A 19,242-nucleotide genomic window follows, 5' to 3' on the forward strand; every position below is an offset into this window, starting at 1 on the left:
TGAATTGAAAAAATGGATGCACCACACTGCAGGAAAGCGATCTGCTAGGGGAGGTTCTGGTAGCATATCTGAAATAAATAGTGCGTTGTGACACTTTTATGTGCTTACCAACAGGGTCACTTCCATATCACAGTAGCATCTGAGTGAATATATAGTGCTTGCATTGCAAAGCCCTGGTGCAACAGGATGTACTCTTACCCATCTTATTGTTGGGTCTTTCAATGCCTTCAGAAGGATTAAGAACAGTGTAGTAGATACGATTCAGGGTTAAACACAGACCTATACAGAGGATGCATTGGTCAGCAGGAAGTCAACTAGGTGCCTATAACGTATCATTACATGGTTCTTACTTTTGTACAGCACACTTTAAGCCCATAGGATTTCTTGGCGTCACATACCAGATGACTCTTGCTATAAAACAAATAAGTGAAATAACACACTCTGGACTTAATAGGCCCACTGTGTTTATAAAGTAGACTACTGCTTTTTTGCAAAGCTCAGCAGTTTGCAAAATATCTGTACAACTGAGCAGTGTTTATACATTACCATTCAAATGACTACATATTAAAGCCAGCCTAACAACCCTGGGGTCCGTGGCCCCTCAGCATGGAGGAACCCCCCCAGTGTGCACCAGCCAATCACCGCCCACCATAAGCCCAAGACAGCAGCTCCCTTTCAGGCCGATTTCGAAGTATTTGTCTTCCGTTCTTTTTAATCAGACAGTATCTGCAACTCTGAGGAAAGCTGTTATGGTGGTAGACAAAGCAGTGTGTCAAATGGAAGGATGAGCGGGGTGCCTGGACCTTTAATAGGACAACACAAGCGCTGCAGCAAAAATGTGTTTACTTTTAATAAGACTAAGACACTACCACTGCTTACTTTATATAGGACAGTGACTACACTTTTACGCAGGATTGTGAATTAGGACAATCCTACACTATTGAGCAGGATCATGAGTCCGAAAGTGCCAGCACTGTGGAGCAAGGGAGTTAATTTGATTGTTCCAGAGCTTCTTTGCAGGGTGAGTATACTTAACAGGATATTACAACACTTGAGACTCTGGTGTCTGTACTTTTCATAGGCGAGCAAATATGCGTGTGAGCAGGATTATGAATCTGGCAGTGCCAGCAGTTCTGAGAAGGACTGTTTATTGTACACTGCCAGCACATAGGTCCTAGTGTTAGGTTTTTTTTCTCCAAACTTCCACCCATACTGCACAGGAGCCTTGCTGCTGTACAACATGGCTGAAAGGCTTTCTAGGACAGCTGTCAGTGTTGTCAATGTTATTTGAGCATGCGCAGCAGCGTGGCTGCTGTACAACATGTATACAAGTTTTAAAAAGCGCTATGACATGAAGCCCTGCCACATCATATTTCTTTTTTTAAACGTAGAACCATGTTGTACGGCAGCTGAGCTACAAAACATTGAGAAAGCCAATAGCTCTTGTAGGTCCGAGTTTGTGACTTTACCAATGCTTGTTTATGCACTTCAACTGCTAGGTTTTAAGGGGATCTGTAGAACACTTAACAAACAGTTTCTGGCCTCTGCAAAGCCTCTAGCACAGGATCCAGTCATTAAGCCTTTAGGGCTTTAGTGAAATCGACTGCCGGCATGGGGCCTCTAAACGGTCCCTAGGGTGGGGTGGCACATTCCTGCCACATGATTCACTCTTCTGCACCACCACTGGCTTTTTAGCAGCACTTATTCTGTCACAATTTATTGGCAGTCAGAGTGCACTTTATAGTTATATCAATGACTTCGTGTCTCAGATAATACAGTGCTTAGAAGGTTGGGCGATCCCGTATGAAGATCTTTAGGGAAAGAAACGTTTTTTTCCCCCAGGTTGTAAATAAATAGCAGTGCTCACTCACACCTGGTATTTATGGTACTTGTAATGATGTATTCCTAAAGACTACAGAAATGTGCAGCAAGATTATTTGAACGCATAACTTTTGACAGGCAGAGAGCTCTGGACAATTTGTGCACCAGAAAAGCAAGCGAAAACCTGCGAAATAGGAGTATTTTAGGTGTTTCCGTTCACTATGTACTATTGCAATTGTGACACACCGTCGCGAAGCCAAGTAAAATTATTTGGGCTGTACCTTCAGTCTGGGTGTCAGTCGGGTTTGCTTGCTCGCTGAGTAAAACTCACCCCAAACGTTTACGCCCCACATTGTGGAAAAGTCTCCAGCACCATGCTGCCTTTAAAGGTTTTAGTAGGTTTTGTCTTCAAGGAGCTGGAGAGGGGAGCCGGATTTCTTGTTATTTGGCCTCCAGGGGGCTCTGCATAAAAAGAAGACTGCGGAATAAACAGAAGTCTCTGCAGTAGGTGCATTAACACCCTTGGTTGTTTCCCCAGTATTCTTTCATGCTGCTTGCTGCATAAACACAGATCAATGTAGAGCAGTGCTTTGCAGGGCCCGGTTGGAGGGGTGGCGGGGGGGGGGCCGGATGGGGGGGATTGGTGGGGATGGGGGATGGGCAGCGTGTGGACCCTGACATAGGAAGGGCTGGAAAGGAGAGGACCCAGATGGGGGTTAGAACTGTTTGGGGAACAGGAGGTATGTAGTGGCGAGGAAAGGCAGGAGTAAAGAGGGGCTATGGGGGTTAATAACGGTGAAGGGAATTCAAAGGGGGTAGGGAAAGGGGAGAACGTGGGGGAGAAGCAGAGGGTCCAATAGGAGTAGAGCCAGGGGGATGAAGGGAACAGGGGGGCTACACGGGGTAGGGAGTGGAAGAGGGAGAGGGGTTGGGTTATAGAGTTAGTAAGAGAGGGAGAAGTGGCAGCCAACCAGGGCTCGAAGCAGCAGAGAGGGGAGCGAAGGTAAAGAAGCAGAGAGTGTAAAGGGATGGGATGCGAGATCTTGATGGGGCAAGAGGGTGGAGACAGGGTTGCAGTGGGGCTTGAAAGGGGGCAAGGGTACACATAGGGCTAGAATGGAAAAGGGCTTTGTAGAGTTAGCGAATTGGACTGGACTCGAGAAGAGGCTGGAGGGGAGAGGACCATCAGGGTGGGGGGGACGGGAGGTCGAGAGAGTGGAAAAGAAGGCTAGGATCCCCAGAGGACGCAATTAAGAGGCAATGGGGTCAGGAGGGAGGTTCGCAGGAGGTTGGGAATTAAGGAAGCCGTCAGGGTTGATGTGCATGGTTGGGGAGAGGATTTTTGGGGCGGACAGTTGGGAAGATGGGAACTGGGCTGGGTGGGGCAATGTGATGTACTGGTGGCAATTTTACAGGGCAGCTGAGGTCATAAATATCTCACTTGCACCAGACCTCTTCTTTTTATTGGCGACTAGTGGGAGCCACTGGAAAGGGAATCCAGACGGGTTTGGAAGTTGGACAAGAGTTGAGGGGGGCTCTTCATTGCAGACGAGACGGAAATAAACAGAACAAGACAACAGTTCTGGGACCTGGGGAAGAAAATTGGGTACCGAGAAAGAACAAGCTAGGAAAATTATAGTTTGCATCACAGAGCATAAAACCACACAAACTACATTTCCCGACTTAGGTGTAACACAACGCCTGCTTCTAGACACCTGCAGAGGTTTCACGCTTTGCAGATGGTGTAAGCATGGTTAGTGGCGTTTGACATTTTGGGTTCACTTGCACGATGGGAGGGGAAACAAACGGATAAACAACAGGGAGAGGGAACAGAAGGTGAAAAACTTGCTGAAGTCTGGAAGCCAAATATTGTGCTGCATAACTAAATACTTCTAAGTCAGTATTAGTGACTTAAAACCCATCTGACCCCGAATAACTTTAGGAAACTTTTAGAGGAACGTGTCAGTGACAATGAGCAAGCTTCCAGTTTAAAGCTTCTACCAACAAGCATGCTTCTCGGACGAGGAATGCTGTGTGTATCTGTGCAGGCCACCTCAGTAGCAGCTGCTACCAAACCCGGGTGGTGGGGGGGGGGGGGGCAGATGAAACAAACTCTCTGCATTGCGTAGTGGGGGCGGGGGAGCGACATTGCGTGGTGGGGGCGGTGCGGCGGAGATCAAAGGAAGGGTGGGAAGGACATTGGCGAGCAAGGGGTGAGGGGGTGTGCAGCCTGGTGAGCTGAAGTGGCAGCAGAGGCGGAGCACAGCGCGAGCGCACGAAGTGTCTTGTAGCAAATGGCAGCTGTTCACAATGAGCGTGGTGGTGCTCACATGCACTGTACCCGATCCGCAGTTTGGGTAGACTTTTGAAAGCCTTACTATAATCTCGCCAACAAGGTTCGACCTAATAAATGAACCTAGCACACTCCTGAGGCGGAAGCCGGGAGATCACTTGATTTTAAAAATTGTATTTCCTGTGTCACTAATTGCAGATTCTTTGTATTTTAAACTGCACTCACCCTTCTGGCACCACCGGAGCGTGCACCAGAACCGCCTAAACAGCGAACTCTTCGCTGCACCAAACGCCCAAAAATCAAAACAATTCTGCCGCCATTGACGGCGAGGAACGAGGCCACGCCTACCCTTAGGCCACGACCACTCGCCCACCGCAGTATAAAACGCTGCTGACAGCGCAACTAATCAGAACTTAGCACACTCCTGAGGCGGAAGCCGGGAGATCACTTGATTTTAAAAATTGTATTTCCTGTGTCACTAATTGCAGATTCTTTGTATTTTAAACTGCACTCACCCTTCTGGCACCACCGGAGCGTGCTCCAGAACCGCCTAAACAGCGAACTCTTCGCTGCACCAAACGCCCAAAAATCAAAACAATTCTGCCGCCATTGACGGCGAGGAACGAGGCCACGCCTACTCTTAGGCCACGCCCACTCGCCCACCGCAGTATAAAACGCTGCTGACAGCGCAACTAATCAGAACCTAGCACACTCCTGAGGCGGAAGCCGGGAGATCACTTGATTTTAAAAATTGTATTTCCTGTGTCACTAATTGCAGATTCTTTGTATTTTAAACTGCACTCACCCTTCTGGCACCACCGGAGCGTGCACCAGAACCGCCTAAACAGTGAACTCTTCGCTGCACCAAACGCCCAAAAATCAAAACAATTCTGCCGCCATTGACGGCGAGGAACGAGGCCACGCCTACTCTTAGGCCACGCCCACTCGCCCACCGCAGTATAAAACGCTGCTGACAGCGCAACTAATCAGAACCTAGCACACTCCTGAGGCGGAAGCCGGGAGATCACTTGATTTTAAAAATTGTATTTCCTGTGTCACTAATTGCAGATTCTTTGTATTTTAAACTGCACTCACCCTTCTGGCACCACCGGAGCGTGCACCAGAACCGCCTAAACAGCGAACTCTTCGCTGCACCAAACGCCCAAAAATCAAAACAATTCTGCCGCCATTGACGGCGAGGAACGAGGCCACGCCTACCCTTAGGCCACGCCCACTCGCCCACCGCAGTATAAAACGCTGCTGACAGCGCAACTAATCAGAACCTAGCACACTCCTGAGGCGGAAGCCGGGAGATCACTTGATTTTAAAAATTGTATTTCCTGTGTCACTAATTGCAGACTCTTTGTATTTTAAACTGCACTCACCCTTCTGGCACCACCGGAGCGTGCTCCAGAACCGCCTAAACAGCGAACTCTTCGCTGCACCAAACGCCCAAAAATCAAAACAATTCTGCCGCCATTGACGGCGAGGAACGAGGCCACGCCTACTCTTAGGCCACGCCCACTCGCCCACCGCAGTATAAAACGCTGCTGACAGCGCAACTAATCAGAACCTAGCACACTCCTGAGGCGGAAGCCGGGAGATCACTTGATTTTAAAAATTGTATTTCCTGTGTCACTAATTGCAGATTCTTTGTATTTTAAACTGCACTCACCCTTCTGGCACCACCGGAGCGTGCACCAGAACCGCCTAAACAGCGAACTCTTCGCTGCACCAAACGCCCAAAAATCAAAACAATTCTGCCGCCATTGACGGCGAGGAACGAGGCCACGCCTACCCTTAGGCCACGCCCACTCGCCCACCGCAGTATAAAACGCTGCTGACAGCGCAACTAATCAGAACCTAGCACACTCCTGAGGCGGAAGCCGGGAGATCACTTGATTTTAAAAATTGTATTTCCTGTGTCACTAATTGCAGATTCTTTGTATTTTAAACTGCACTCACCCTTCTGGCACCACCGGAGCGTGCACCAGAACCGCCTAAACAGCGAACTCTTCGCTGCACCAAACGCCCAAAAATCAAAACAATTCTGCCGCCATTGACGGCGAGGAACGAGGCCACGCCTACCTTTAGGCCACGCCCACTCGCCCACCGCAGTATAAAACGCTGCTGACAGCGCAACTAATCAGAACCTAGCACACTCCTGAGGCGGAAGCCGGGAGATCACTTGATTTTAAAAATTGTATTTCCTGTGTCACTAATTGCAGATTCTTTGTATTTTAAACTGCACTCACCCTTCTGGCACCACCGGAGCGTGCTTCAGAACCGCCTAAACAGCGAACTCTTCGCTGCACCAAACGCCCAAAAATCAAAACGATTCTGCCGCCATTGACGGCGAGGAACGAGGCCACGCCTACTCTTAGGCCACGCCTACTCGCCCACCGCAGTATAAAACGCTGCTGACAGCGCAACTAATCAGAACCTAGCACACTCCTGAGGCGGAAGCCGGGAGATCACTTGATTTTAAAAATTGTATTTCCTGTGTCACTAATTGCAGATTCTTTGTATTTTAAACTGCACTCACCCTTCTGGCACCACCGGAGCGTGCACCAGAACCGCCTAAACAGCGAACTCTTCGCTGCACCAAACGCCCAAAAATCAAAACAATTCTGCCGCCATTGACGGCGAGGAACGAGGCCACGCCTACCCTTAGGCCACGCCCACTCGCCCACCGCAGTATAAAACGCTGCTGACAGCGCAACTAATCAGAACCTAGCACACTCCTGAGGCGGAAGCCGGGAGATCACTTGATTTTAAAAATTGTATTTCCTGTGTCACTAATTGCAGATTCTTTGTATTTTAAACTGCACTCACCCTTCTGGCACCACCGGAGCGTGCTCCAGAACCGCCTAAACAGCGAACTCTTCGCTGCACCAAACGCCCAAAAATCAAAACAATTCTGCCGCCATTGACGGCGAGGAACGAGGCCACGCCTACCTTTAGGCCACGCCCACTCGCCCACCGCAGTATAAAACGCTGCTGACAGCGCAACTAATCAGAACCTAGCACACTCCTGAGGCGGAAGCCGGGAGATCACTTGATTTTAAAAATTGTATTTCCTGTGTCACTAATTGCAGATTCTTTGTATTTTAAACTGCACTCACCCTTCTGGCACCACCGGAGCGTGCTTCAGAACCGCCTAAACAGCAAACTCTTCGCTGCACCAAACGCCCAAAAATCAAAACGATTCTGCCGCCATTGACGGCGAGGAACGAGGCCACGCCTACTCTTAGGCCACGCCTACTCGCCCACCGCAGTATAAAACGCTGCTGACAGCGCAACTAATCAGAACCTAGCACACTCCTGAGGCGGAAGCCGGGAGATCACTTGATTTTAAAAATTGTATTTCCTGTGTCACTAATTGCAGATTCTTTGTATTTTAAACTGCACTCACCCTTCTGGCACCACCGGAGCGTGCACCAGAACCGCCTAAACAGCGAACTCTTCGCTGCACCAAACGCCCAAAAATCAAAACAATTCTGCCGCCATTGACGGCGAGGAACGAGGCCACGCCTACCCTTAGGCCACGCCCACTCGCCCACCGCAGTATAAAACGCTGCTGACAGCGCAACTAATCAGAACCTAGCACACTCCTGAGGCGGAAGCCGGGAGATCACTTGATTTTAAAAATTGTATTTCCTGTGTCACTAATTGCAGATTCTTTGTATTTTAAACTGCACTCACCCTTCTGGCACCACCGGAGCGTGCTCCAGAACCGCCTAAACAGCGAACTCTTCGCTGCACCAAACGCCCAAAAATCAAAACAATTCTGCCGCCATTGACGGCGAGGAACGAGGCCACGCCTACTCTTAGGCCACGCCCACTCGCCCACCGCAGTATAAAACGCTGCTGACAGCGCAACTAATCAGAACCTAGCACACTCCTGAGGCGGAAGCCGGGAGATCACTTGATTTTAAAAATTGTATTACCTGTGACACATATTGCAGATTCTTTGTATTTTAAACTGCACTCACCCTTCTGGCACCACCGGAGCGTGCACCAGAACCGCCTAAACAGCGAACTCTTCGCTGCACCAAACGCCCAAAAATCAAAACAATTCTGCCGCCATTGACGGCGAGGAACGAGGCCACGCCTACCCTTAGGCCACACCCAACCGCCCCTTTTCCACCCTTAAAAAGATGTGCAACCACCGGACGCGCAGCGGACGGGCGCAGCGGGCGCGCCGTCAGCGCGCCAAAGGCAAGCCCGTCTGGGCCCGTCCGGGCCCAGCCGGCCCCAGGCCCTGCCACTCTGCCCTTTTTAGCCAGGAACGACCGGACCTACTCCCGTGAGGACCTACTAGCCTTAAATACCCAAAAACATCCCTCCTGCACGCGCATCCTGAAGGGTGATACTCAATTCACCGGATGTAACATCTGCAACCCCGCAGAACAGAACCCGGTACCCTAGTGCTTGCACCTAGGCCTACTCAACTGCAGGTCGCTCGTGAAGCACTCGCACAAAGTGAACCTCTTAATCACAAACCACGCCTTAGATATCTTGTTTCTCACAGAAACCTGGCTCACCCCCAGCAGTGGCCCCGACATCGTCCTTGCACTCCCCCCCGGGTACTTTATGTGCTCGTTGAATAGACCAGAGGGCAGGGGAGGTGGACTAGCTATAATCCTTAAGGACGGCCTCACCTGTAGAACATCTGATGGCAACATCAAGGGATACGAAAGCTGCCACTTCACTATACAAATTTCCCCAGTTATCTCGCTGTCAGGAACGCTGGTATATCGCCCGCCAGGCAATCTAGCAGACTTTCCGAACAAAATTATTGATCAGACCTCCATTAAATGTACGTCTTCCACTAACTACATACTACTGGGAGACCTCAATGTACACTTCTTGGACCCGGTCGACAAGCAGGCCAGTGAACTACTACAGGACATCACCTCCATTGGCCTTGACCTAAAAAACCCACAGGCCACTCATGAAAGAGGGCAACTGCTTGATCCCATCTTTTCTAACATCCCCGACCTGAAAACCCTTGACCATATCCCCCTTCCCTGGACTGACCACTTCCTGGTCCCCCTCGTATGGGACATCAACACTCCGCCCCCTCAACCTCCCAAAACTAGAACTTATACCAGACGATGGCAGAAACTGGAACCAGACGTATGGGCAGCCAAACTAAGGGAAAACGTTCCCTACCCCTCTCAAGACACCATAGCAGGGGACAAGGAATTTAACACCTGGGTCACCCAATCGCTCGACGCCAGCCTGCCTAAAACCCACTCTCTGAAACACACCAAGAGAGTTAACCCCTCACCCTGGTATACCCCCGAACTCAACCTTCTGTGTAAGGTTTGTAAAAGGAATGAACGCCTCTGGAGGAAGGAAAAAACAGAGGGAAGAAAAGAAACATTCCGTACCTCTGTAAAATCCTACAAAAAAGAGCTACGCAACACCAAAATCTGTTTCTACGAGAGCAGAATTAAAAACGCTGCCTGCTCGGCTCACGAAACCTACTTCGTTCTTAAAGAACTCCTCCACGCCCCCGACCCCCCACTCAAACCTCTCGATCCCAAAGAAGCTGAAAGCAAATGCACCAACATAGCCACCTTCTTTGACGAGAAGATCCAAAAAATTCTCCTAGCTATACCCCCCCCCCGAATCGGCCCACATGGATCGGGATCTCACCATCACCACCACTAACCCCCCCCTTCTGTCTGACAGCCCCCAACCCTCCCTGGACGTCTTTGGCCCAGTAACAACGGAAGAGGTGGGGGCAACTTTGGCCTCAATTAAAAGTGGTTCCCCCCTCGATCCCGCACCCCTCCGCTTCCTGAAAAAAGTGTCGAGCATCATCATCCCCCCCTCACGGCTCTAATTAACTCCTCCCTTTCGGAGGGCACAGTCCCCCCCAGCTGGAAAGCGGCAGCAGTTAAAGGCCTTCTAAAAAAACCCTCCCTAGACCCGCAGGACCTCTCCAACTACAGGCCCATCTCCCTTCTCCCAGGAAACAGCAAGATCGCGGAGAAGTTGGTGAACAAACAACTGTCACTTTTCCTAGAGAGCAACAACCTATTAGGGGTCTCCCAGACAGGGTTCCGTCCAGGCCAGGGCACTGACATCGCCCTCCTGACAGCAGTGGAGAAGGCCAGAAGCATTCTGGACACGGGAGGATCAGTGGCAGTGATCCTCCTGGACCTCAGTGCGGCCTTCGACACTGTAGACCATCCCACCCTAATCCAACGACTGGGAGAAATTGGATTAAAGGGCATGGCCTTGAAGTGGCTAAAATCCTTCTTATCAGGACGTTCCTTCCAGGTTTGGGAGAACGACAGCCACTCACCTATCATCCCCCTCCGATGTGGAGTACCGCAGGGCTCATCCCTGAGCCCTACGTTATTCAACATGTACATGGCCCCACTGGAGAAGAGGGTCAGTTCGTTCGGCGTGTCAATTATCAACTACGCCGACGACACCCAGGTGGTTGTAACCCTTTCACACCCCCATCACGCCCCCTCTGATCTTCACAGCTGTCTCTCCGAAGTCCACCGATGGATGAATCTTTCATCGTTAAAGCTGAACGGGTCTAAGACCGAGATACTCTTGATGGGTCACAAGGGGCCCTCCCTGCCACTTCACCTCTGGCCCAGCTGCTTGGGTGACCCTCCCGCACCCAAGGACGAGGTCAAAAGCCTAGGCGTGTGGATCGAGAAGGACATGAGCTTTAAAACTCAGGCAAAAAAGACGGAATGGACATGCTTTGGTCTACTCAGAGCCTGTAGGAAGATCCTCCCCTTGCTCCCCGAAAACGCAAGGAGGCTCCTCATTCAGGGTCTAATTCTGGCGAGATTGGACTACTGCAACGCCATCTACCTGGGAGCTCCCAAAGCCACCCTTAACACGTTGCAGAAAGTCCAAAACGCCGCCGCCCGCCTACTTACGGGCACTCCCGCAAGATCCTCTGCCAAGCCAGCTCTCAAGTCTCTGCACTGGCTCCCAGTCAGAGAAAGGGTCGTCTTCAAGGCCCTCTGCTTGGCCCACAAAACCCTCAACAATAACAGCCCCCCCCCCTTCTCAAGGAACTCCTAATCCCCTACAAGGCGGAAAGAGATCTCCGGTCCAGCGGAGAAAATCTTATCTCAGTCCCCAGAGTCAAAAAAGCCAAGACCGGTGGCCGTTGCTTCTCGGTCAACACGGCCAAACACTGGAATCATCTACCACGAAGACTGAGGACAGAACCGAATTACCTCCAGTTCAGGAAAACTTTAAAGACTCTCCTTTTCCCTCAAACATAATCTCGTTAGACGGCTGAAACCCCTGAGAAGCAGGTCAGCGCTGGGATGCTCATTGAGTTACTACGCGCTTTACAAAACCATTAAATAAATAAATAAATAAATAAATGAGTGTGGCATGCTGTTGGAAATCTGTTCCAGGGTAATATGGAGTGATCGACTATAATCCAGTAACGGATAAAATATTTGGACTAATTTTATGTAATCACACAAAGGGTAAAATAATGAGAGCAAGCTCCTTTAAGCTAGTGCAGAAAGGAACAATCAGAAAAGGACCCTTATATTACCAATCACGCGAGAAAAGATGCAGGATAATCCCATTCTGCAAATGAATGAAGAGTCTGTAATCAAAGTAAATTGTCTGTAATCCAGTAAAGACAACGTAAATTGAGAAATCTCCCATTCCCCAGCACAGCATAACTAACTAGAGAAATAACTGTATGGTTGCAGTGAAGAACAATCCATACGACAACAGGGTAGACAACAGGGTAAACAACAAGAATAATTAGCTGCATTCGAGTATAGAGTAAAGTAACCAGACTAATCAGGCCGTGATCCTTCTGTAATTTAAACAATGTATAGCAATCAAATTAATCTTCTTTAATCCAGTAAAGGATAATGCAAGTAGAGTAAACCCCTCTATATCTAATGCAGGAATAAAGTGGCCAGATTAAGATGTTGTAATCTAATGCAGGGTAAATGAATTGAAAAATATTTGGGGAAATGTAGAAAGAGTTATCATTGTACTTTCCTGCAATCTACCATGGCAAGTCATTTGAGTAATCTTCTTGCATTAAATAACTAAAAAAAAGCAACTATCTGGGGTGAATGAAGGCCAAAGTAATGAGAGTCATCTCTTTTCGGGATCTAATGTATGGTAAAGGACTAGAGCAGCATGCTTTTGTGATCTGAATGCAGCGTAAAGTAATAACAACAAGCTTCTCTTTTCTAATGCTAAGAATAGTTACCAAAGCAATCTTCAGATCTCGAATGCCGGGTATACGAATGAGTGTACGGCCCTTCTGTAATGTGTTGTATGACACAGCAATCACTGCAACTTTCCACTATACTATAATTCAGAGTAAATCAGTTTCAGTAAATTTATGAACTCAAATTCAGATAATATAATATTGAGATTCCCTTCTTTTATCCAAAAAGTATAAGGTATTTTTACAGTTTCCTTCTGCTGTGTCATTCAGAATAACGCAATAAGAATAACATGCTTTGGTAAGGTATTACAGGGTGATATGATGCTGGTGAACCTTTCACACTCCTGGGTAATATAAAATATAGTGAAGTGATAGGAGTAATCATCGAATAAGTAGCATCATTAAATTTAGCGGGAAGTACTCGGTGTGTTAAACCTTTTGTAGGTATCAAGGACCCCCTGATATGGATAAGACTCCTGGGTCAGGGACAACAATTTTTATGTAAAGGCATATACCCAGGTAGACTTAAAGTACAAAAGCTGGCTAATTATGGAGACATATTTATATACACAAAGATAATAAAAAATAATGATTAATGCAATGGACTGGAATGATATCAAAAAGGATAATTTTTAATATAAATATAAAAGATGAATAGATACATATAATTGACAAATTACACAATAAAAAGATTTTTCTTAGGACTTGTGGCTTTTTTCAAATATATTAAAGAATCATCACAGTATATATAAAAAAGATTCTGTCTTTCAATTATATTCTCTGGTTATGGAGAATAGGGCTGTGTGTCAACGCGTTTCGACAAAGTCTTTTGTCTTCATCAGGACAAATGAATATTCAGCCACTTTTTCTAGACAAAATAAAAATAATATTTAAGTAACATTAAGATCACAGTGCATTGCTTTTGAACAACAGTAGAACATTCTTCAATTGATAAAACCTTTTTTAGCCAGACTTATGTGGTAATATAAATTACATGAAAAACTCATAGTTGGAAAACATAAATATTTCATATTTCACAATTTTTTCAACAACAATTCATCCCTAACATTACGATCACAGACTTATTTCTAGACATCTGTATTGAAGCTAGGTAGAGGTTGGCGCAACATTTGTCAAGCTTCACATTCCAGAATAGTGCCTCTAACTATCGCTAAGAAGTTGTGCTATTTTTTTATTAAAAAGATTTCTTTTTGGTCATAACATATTTTAGGTAAGAATAGTAATGAATAAAGAACAAACCTAATGAAGCGAGGAAGGGTATGTTTGTGCTCATCTATCTAACATATATTAATCTTTGTTTCTAAAAACTCAATGCAATGCAAATTTACAAACACTTTGATTTATCCAACTGCAGTTTACAATTCTTGCCTTTTTACCAAGAGGCCTTGTTTGACTTATCGTAATTAAATCTTATTGATTAATATGAACTTACCTCATCCATAGAATGACCTTTTGGCAAAGCTTCCCGTCTTCCGTTTCTCAAAAATAAGCCGTTTTTCTTCTTAATAAACTCGAATAAACACTAGATAGATTGCATAGGGATCAATGAGAAATCTTTTTAATAAAAAAATAGCACAACTTCTTAGCGATAGTTAGAGGCACTATTCTGGAATGTGAAGCTTGACAAATGTTGCGCCAACCTCTACCTAGCTTCAATACAGATGTCTAGAAATAAGTCTGTGATTGTAATGTTAGGGATGAATTGTTGTTGAAAAAATTGTGAAATATGAAATATTTATGTTTTCCAACTATGAGTTTTTCATGTAATTTATATTACCACATAAGTCTGGCTAAAAAAGGTTTTATCAATTGAAGAATGTTCTACTGTTGTTCAAAAGCAATGCACTGTGATCTTAATGTTACTTAAATATTATTTTTATTTTGTCTAGAAAAAGTGGCTGAATATTCATTTGTCCTGATGAAGACAAAAGACTTTGTCGAAACGCGTTGACACACAGCCCTATTCTCCATAACCAGAGAATATAATTGAAAGACAGAATCTTTTATATATATACTGTGATGATTCTTTAATATATTTGAAAAAAGCCACAAGTCCTAAGAAAAATCTTTTTATTGTGTAATTTGTCAATTATATGTATCTATTCATCTTTTATATTTATATTAAAAATTATCCTTTTTGATATCATTCCAGTCCATTGCATTAATCATTATGTTTTATTATCTTTGTGTATATAAATATGTCTCCATAATTAGCCAGCTTTTGTACTTTAAGTCTGCCTGGGTATATGCCTTTACATAAAAAAAAAAAAAAAAAAAACTCGGTGTGTTAAACTTCAGAAATGGTATGTAGTATACTGTTCTGAAATTGTATGAGTGTGCATTGCGTGGCCGTCGCACACTCTGTAATTCTATATGTGGATCTGCCCTGTGTATGAGGGAAGCTTGCACTACAGATCCATGTGCTGTACCAGTTTAGAGGCTGATGGAAGCTTCCAGGGACTTTAGAGAGATATCCTGTTGGCAGCCACCTTCTGGACGGCCACTACTCATGCTCCAATCGTTTAGGGACCTTCATGGGGGACAAAAATAAGAACTGCGCCTGGAATATTGTATTTTGCTTGGGATGCCAAAATACATAGGGATCTGGAAGCTTGCTCTTCTGCTGCAATTGCTTCAACTGTTCTGTTTCTCTTGGTGATGTTTGATATAACTTTTGAATATACAAAAGCCAAAAGTGTGATCTATTTGCTATAGATTTGCTATGAGATAATTCAAGAATTTTATGGAAACATTTTCTGCAGCCCAAATGTGTACTTAGGTTTAGCGTTTTTCTGAAGGTAAAGAACATAAATTCTTTCCTTGTCTAATAAATCTTCCGATGCTAACTTTCCTCTAATTAGCATTGATTTTTAACAGACCCCATAAAATCTCAACCTTATGTAAGCTTTTAAGATAGCTCAGTGGGCTAATGCATCTACTGCAGCGGAGTGAATACAATGCTGCCGATCACTGCACTGGCTCGAAAGATGATAACATCAGCCTGTGAGAATTGCAGAGCACATCCTTCCAAGGTTGATAAAATGAGCTGAATTAGTTTGGCCTCGTTTAACACCCGTCATATACTTTTTTTTACAGATTGAGAGGTTGTTGCAGCAAATGCCCCAACCTTAAAAAAATGTTATTTAAATCGGAACAATCTGCATTTCTAGAGTATGCTTCTCTGCTCCAGATATTGTTATAAGTAAAAAGCTAACTGAACGCCCGACTCTCTGGCAACAAAGAGTAAACGCTGTGGTCGAAGTGCCCTTTTTAAATATGAAAACAACGAAAAGCACACACTGAAACTAGCCTTGACAAGGAAAAAAATATCACCATGAAAATCTGTGGGTAAAGAACGGGTCGCCCCTCCTTTCAACCCACCACCCAGTGACAAGAGGATGTGCCAACCGATGATGATTTTCAGAACAAAGTCATGCCGCTTTAAAAGGAGAAGCTTGTTGTCACCAAGTACACATGAAAGCTGGCATCTGATTCCTTTCGCTCACAATGGAGGAAAGCCACTCTCCGCTGTTTTGGGCCGGTGACATCACCACTCACGACCCTGATGAAGAAATCTCAGACTATGAGAACAGCATCTTGTGGGACTGCCAAGATGAGAAGTTGCCCCATGGCTATATTTACCTGCCGATCCTCTACTCAATTTCCTTCTTTATTGGTTTTCTTGGCAACATTTTTGTGATTGTCTTGATGGTCAGGAAGCAAGGACCTAGGAGACTGGTGGACACATTTGTGATCAACCTGGCATTGGCAGACCTGGTCTTTGTCTGCACTCTGCCTTTGTGGTCTGCGACGGCAGCATTGGACAATCAGTGGTACTTTGGCAATGCCCTGTGCAAGGTGAGCAGCTTTGTTATCATGGTCAACCGCTGCTCCAGTATCCTGTTCCTGACCGGCATGAGTGTTGACCGCTATCTGGCAATTGTCAAGCTGCTGGACTCACGATGTGTCCGCACGAGGAAGTGTGTGCTCACCACATGCATCGCTGTCTGGGCCATATCATTTGTGATGGGAATCCCTTCGCTGATCTACAGGAAGGTTTGGACCAGTGAAGATACCGGCAGCACCTTCTGCATGGAGGACATGTCAACCAAGGCTTGTATCATCAAGTTGGTCTCGCTTCTCTTCACCTTTGTGCTGCCCTTGTCCACCATATTGTTCTGCTACTGCTCCATCTTGGTTCGCCTGAGCACCCACGTCTATCAGGGCAAGCGCACAAAGAACTCACTGAAGATCATCTTCACCATCATCGGTGCATTCATCTGCTCCTGGCTGCCCTTCAACCTCTTGAGTGTCATCTTCCTTTTCTCCAAGCTCGAGTGGATCGCTCTGTCTTGCTCCACCACCACTTCCTTGAAATGGGCTTTGACCATCACAGCGTGCTTTGCCTTCATGAACAGCTGTGTAAACCCAATAATTTACATCTTTCTGGATCGTTATTTCCGGTACCAGGTCTTGCAGAAAACGTTTGCCTTGTTTCCAGGGGCAGCATTTAAGGGCAGAAGGCCCAGCATAGGATCCTCATTCTCCTTTCCAAGTGACAGCTTCAGCATCTTTTCTAACAAGAGTAAGTCAACTGGGATCTAAACAAACTGGACTAGCATCCAAGAGGACAGGGACAGCCTGGTTTTAATAGATCGGTTTAAATTTACCACTGTCTTTTGCTTTAAAGTCATCAGGAACACTTTTTCACTCAAATCGTGACTTATATTATTGAGGGTTTGTTCATGAGATTGATTTTCTTTCTCTGCTTACCCTGACCAAGACAATCTCAGAACCTTTCTAACCAACTCTTAGCTCTACTGTAGCCAGCCCTCTGCCAAAGCCTGTCCTCGTTGGAGGACTATTTTAGAAAACGCCAGTGAAGCATAGGAAATTATGAGTTGCAAGCTGGATAATTTCAGACTGACATTAATGAGAAAGATAATATCTCAAAAGCTAAGAGCTTGGCAACCACTTCTAAGATCTCTCCAGACACATCTTGTTGTTTTTGCTGACAGCAAGTTATTGCTTTATTTTACTTCATGTTTAAACAATATATCAAAAAGTTCACGCACAGACCATATTTTAAGGGGTTATAGGAAATACATCTTCTCTCTTAGAGACGCTGACAATGGTCAATGGTGTATTTGGTGGCTGGTGAAATTTGTAATGACTCTGGTCAACATGCAGATCACCTTTAAGAAAATTTAGATAGTATGGACCCGATTACCAACAGGGGAAAGTGCTGAGCTCTTTTAGTATCAATACCAGCTGATGATTCTGCTGTTTTTTAAGCTCTTTCGCGAAATAATTGGTGGTGTTACTAGGAGCTTCAAGGCACAACATCTCCAATAAAACTAGAAAAGGACAGTAACATCATTGCATTCCACGGCAATATTGAAGATATTTCTTAAATGTGCAGGGTGGAAAAACAGCTGGTAACCCGATTACTGAACATTTTTGCAGCTCCTCACGATTTGCTCTTACATCTGGTAAATACAGACAGGCAACCCTATGATATGGCCCACAGCGTATTCTTCCAAGAAGTGCAAGCTTTGATAAGAACCTCACATGAAGAATGGAAGAATGCTCAAAGAGCCCAAGTTTAGAAAACTGGTTTAGTGTAAACAAGGGTAAAATAAGATTATTTAACTATTCCAGAAGATTGTATTAATATTTGGGATAATTTGCGAGAGTGTGATTTGTTAGTTACGTCAGTCTTTTCTTTTATATTCAGTTCAGTGAGATGCTTAGTAACTGTAGACATTTGAGAAGTTATTGAGTTTTAAATATGTAGTTGGCTGTATTTCAAGAAAATCGAGCTGGTTTGGTCATATTGTTTGAATTTTGAGTTAATTTCTGTTTATTGGTGTGTATTTTGGTAAGAGTTTGGTCGATCACCCCCTTTAAAAGCATTATTCACTTAAATGTTTATTGGTATGTATATTGGGAATGTTTTGGGTGACTGTATCCATTCTAGGGTGGATGCCGCTTTAAATATCTTTTCCCTGACTATTTATTTCAAAAAGATTTGAGGTGATGCCACATTAGGGACGTTTGGAGAATTATTTTTAAATGTATGCATATTTTTTAGAGGTTTCTGTGATTACATCCATTTTATGAAGCATGATGAATCTTTCTATTTCTATTTGTAGATATCAGGGTTATTTGTAATCAATTTTAAGAAGTTTTGGTTTAATGTATGTGTTTTTAGGGTGATTTGTTGTATATAATTTGCATTCCCTTCAATGGTACTTGAAACTAAAATGCTAATTAAACAAAAGGGCAACTTCCAGCAGAGGGGCACTTGGTGAGCAGTCAGCAAATGTACCCTTGTATAACCATTGGCACCTCTTAAAATCCTTGTGCACATATTTTTGTTATATTTTTAAATAAATGCAACCAAGCAGTCTTAATACTAAAGTACAGTCTTTGTGTGCTCCGCTTGACAAAGCATAGCAGACATTGTGTGGTGGGTCGTTATGTGAATGTGTGCGTCTCTGCCTTTTACCTAATTTTAAAGAAAGTTCCAAAGAGTATCCGCCATGCATCCATATTGTGGGAGCATGTGTTTATTAGTGCACGTGTTGACCTGTACGTGCGTGTTTTGTGTACGTGAGGATCCTCCTAATGGAGAAGAGTATTTGTCCCCATGCAAGACTTGACATGCACTGGCGGAGCTGTGTGTTTATATTACATCTGTGGAGTAGCAATGGTTTCCACCTCCCACGCTGAGGTTTACCATCAGAGCTGTGTGGGGGTTCTGCATGTTAGGTGGAAGAGATACCCACATGCCACGATGAGGCTACATTGACGGAGCTGTTAACTCATACTACATGTTTGGTGTGGCAGAGACGTCTGCATGCCAGGTGAGGTCCTCTGACACAGCTGTGAGTTGATGTTACAT

The 19,242-nt window shown here is 45.3% G+C and overlaps 1 protein-coding gene across 1 annotated transcript; it reads left to right on the top strand.

Annotated features, from left to right (window-relative positions):
• Positions 1–15,842: 15,842 nt before the first annotated feature.
• GPR25 (G protein-coupled receptor 25) lies at positions 15,843–17,791 on the top strand. The gene has a single exon (XM_086920346.1). The coding sequence runs from the start codon at positions 15,843–15,845 to the stop codon at positions 16,938–16,940; it is 1,098 nt and encodes a 365-aa protein (XP_086776472.1). The 3' UTR covers positions 16,941–17,791.
• Positions 17,792–19,242: the final 1,451 nt, after the last annotated feature.

Source organism: Lissotriton vulgaris, chromosome 5 (assembly GCF_964263255.1).
Source record: "Lissotriton vulgaris chromosome 5, aLisVul1.2, whole genome shotgun sequence".
Taxonomy (NCBI): Eukaryota; Metazoa; Chordata; class Amphibia; order Caudata; family Salamandridae; genus Lissotriton; species Lissotriton vulgaris.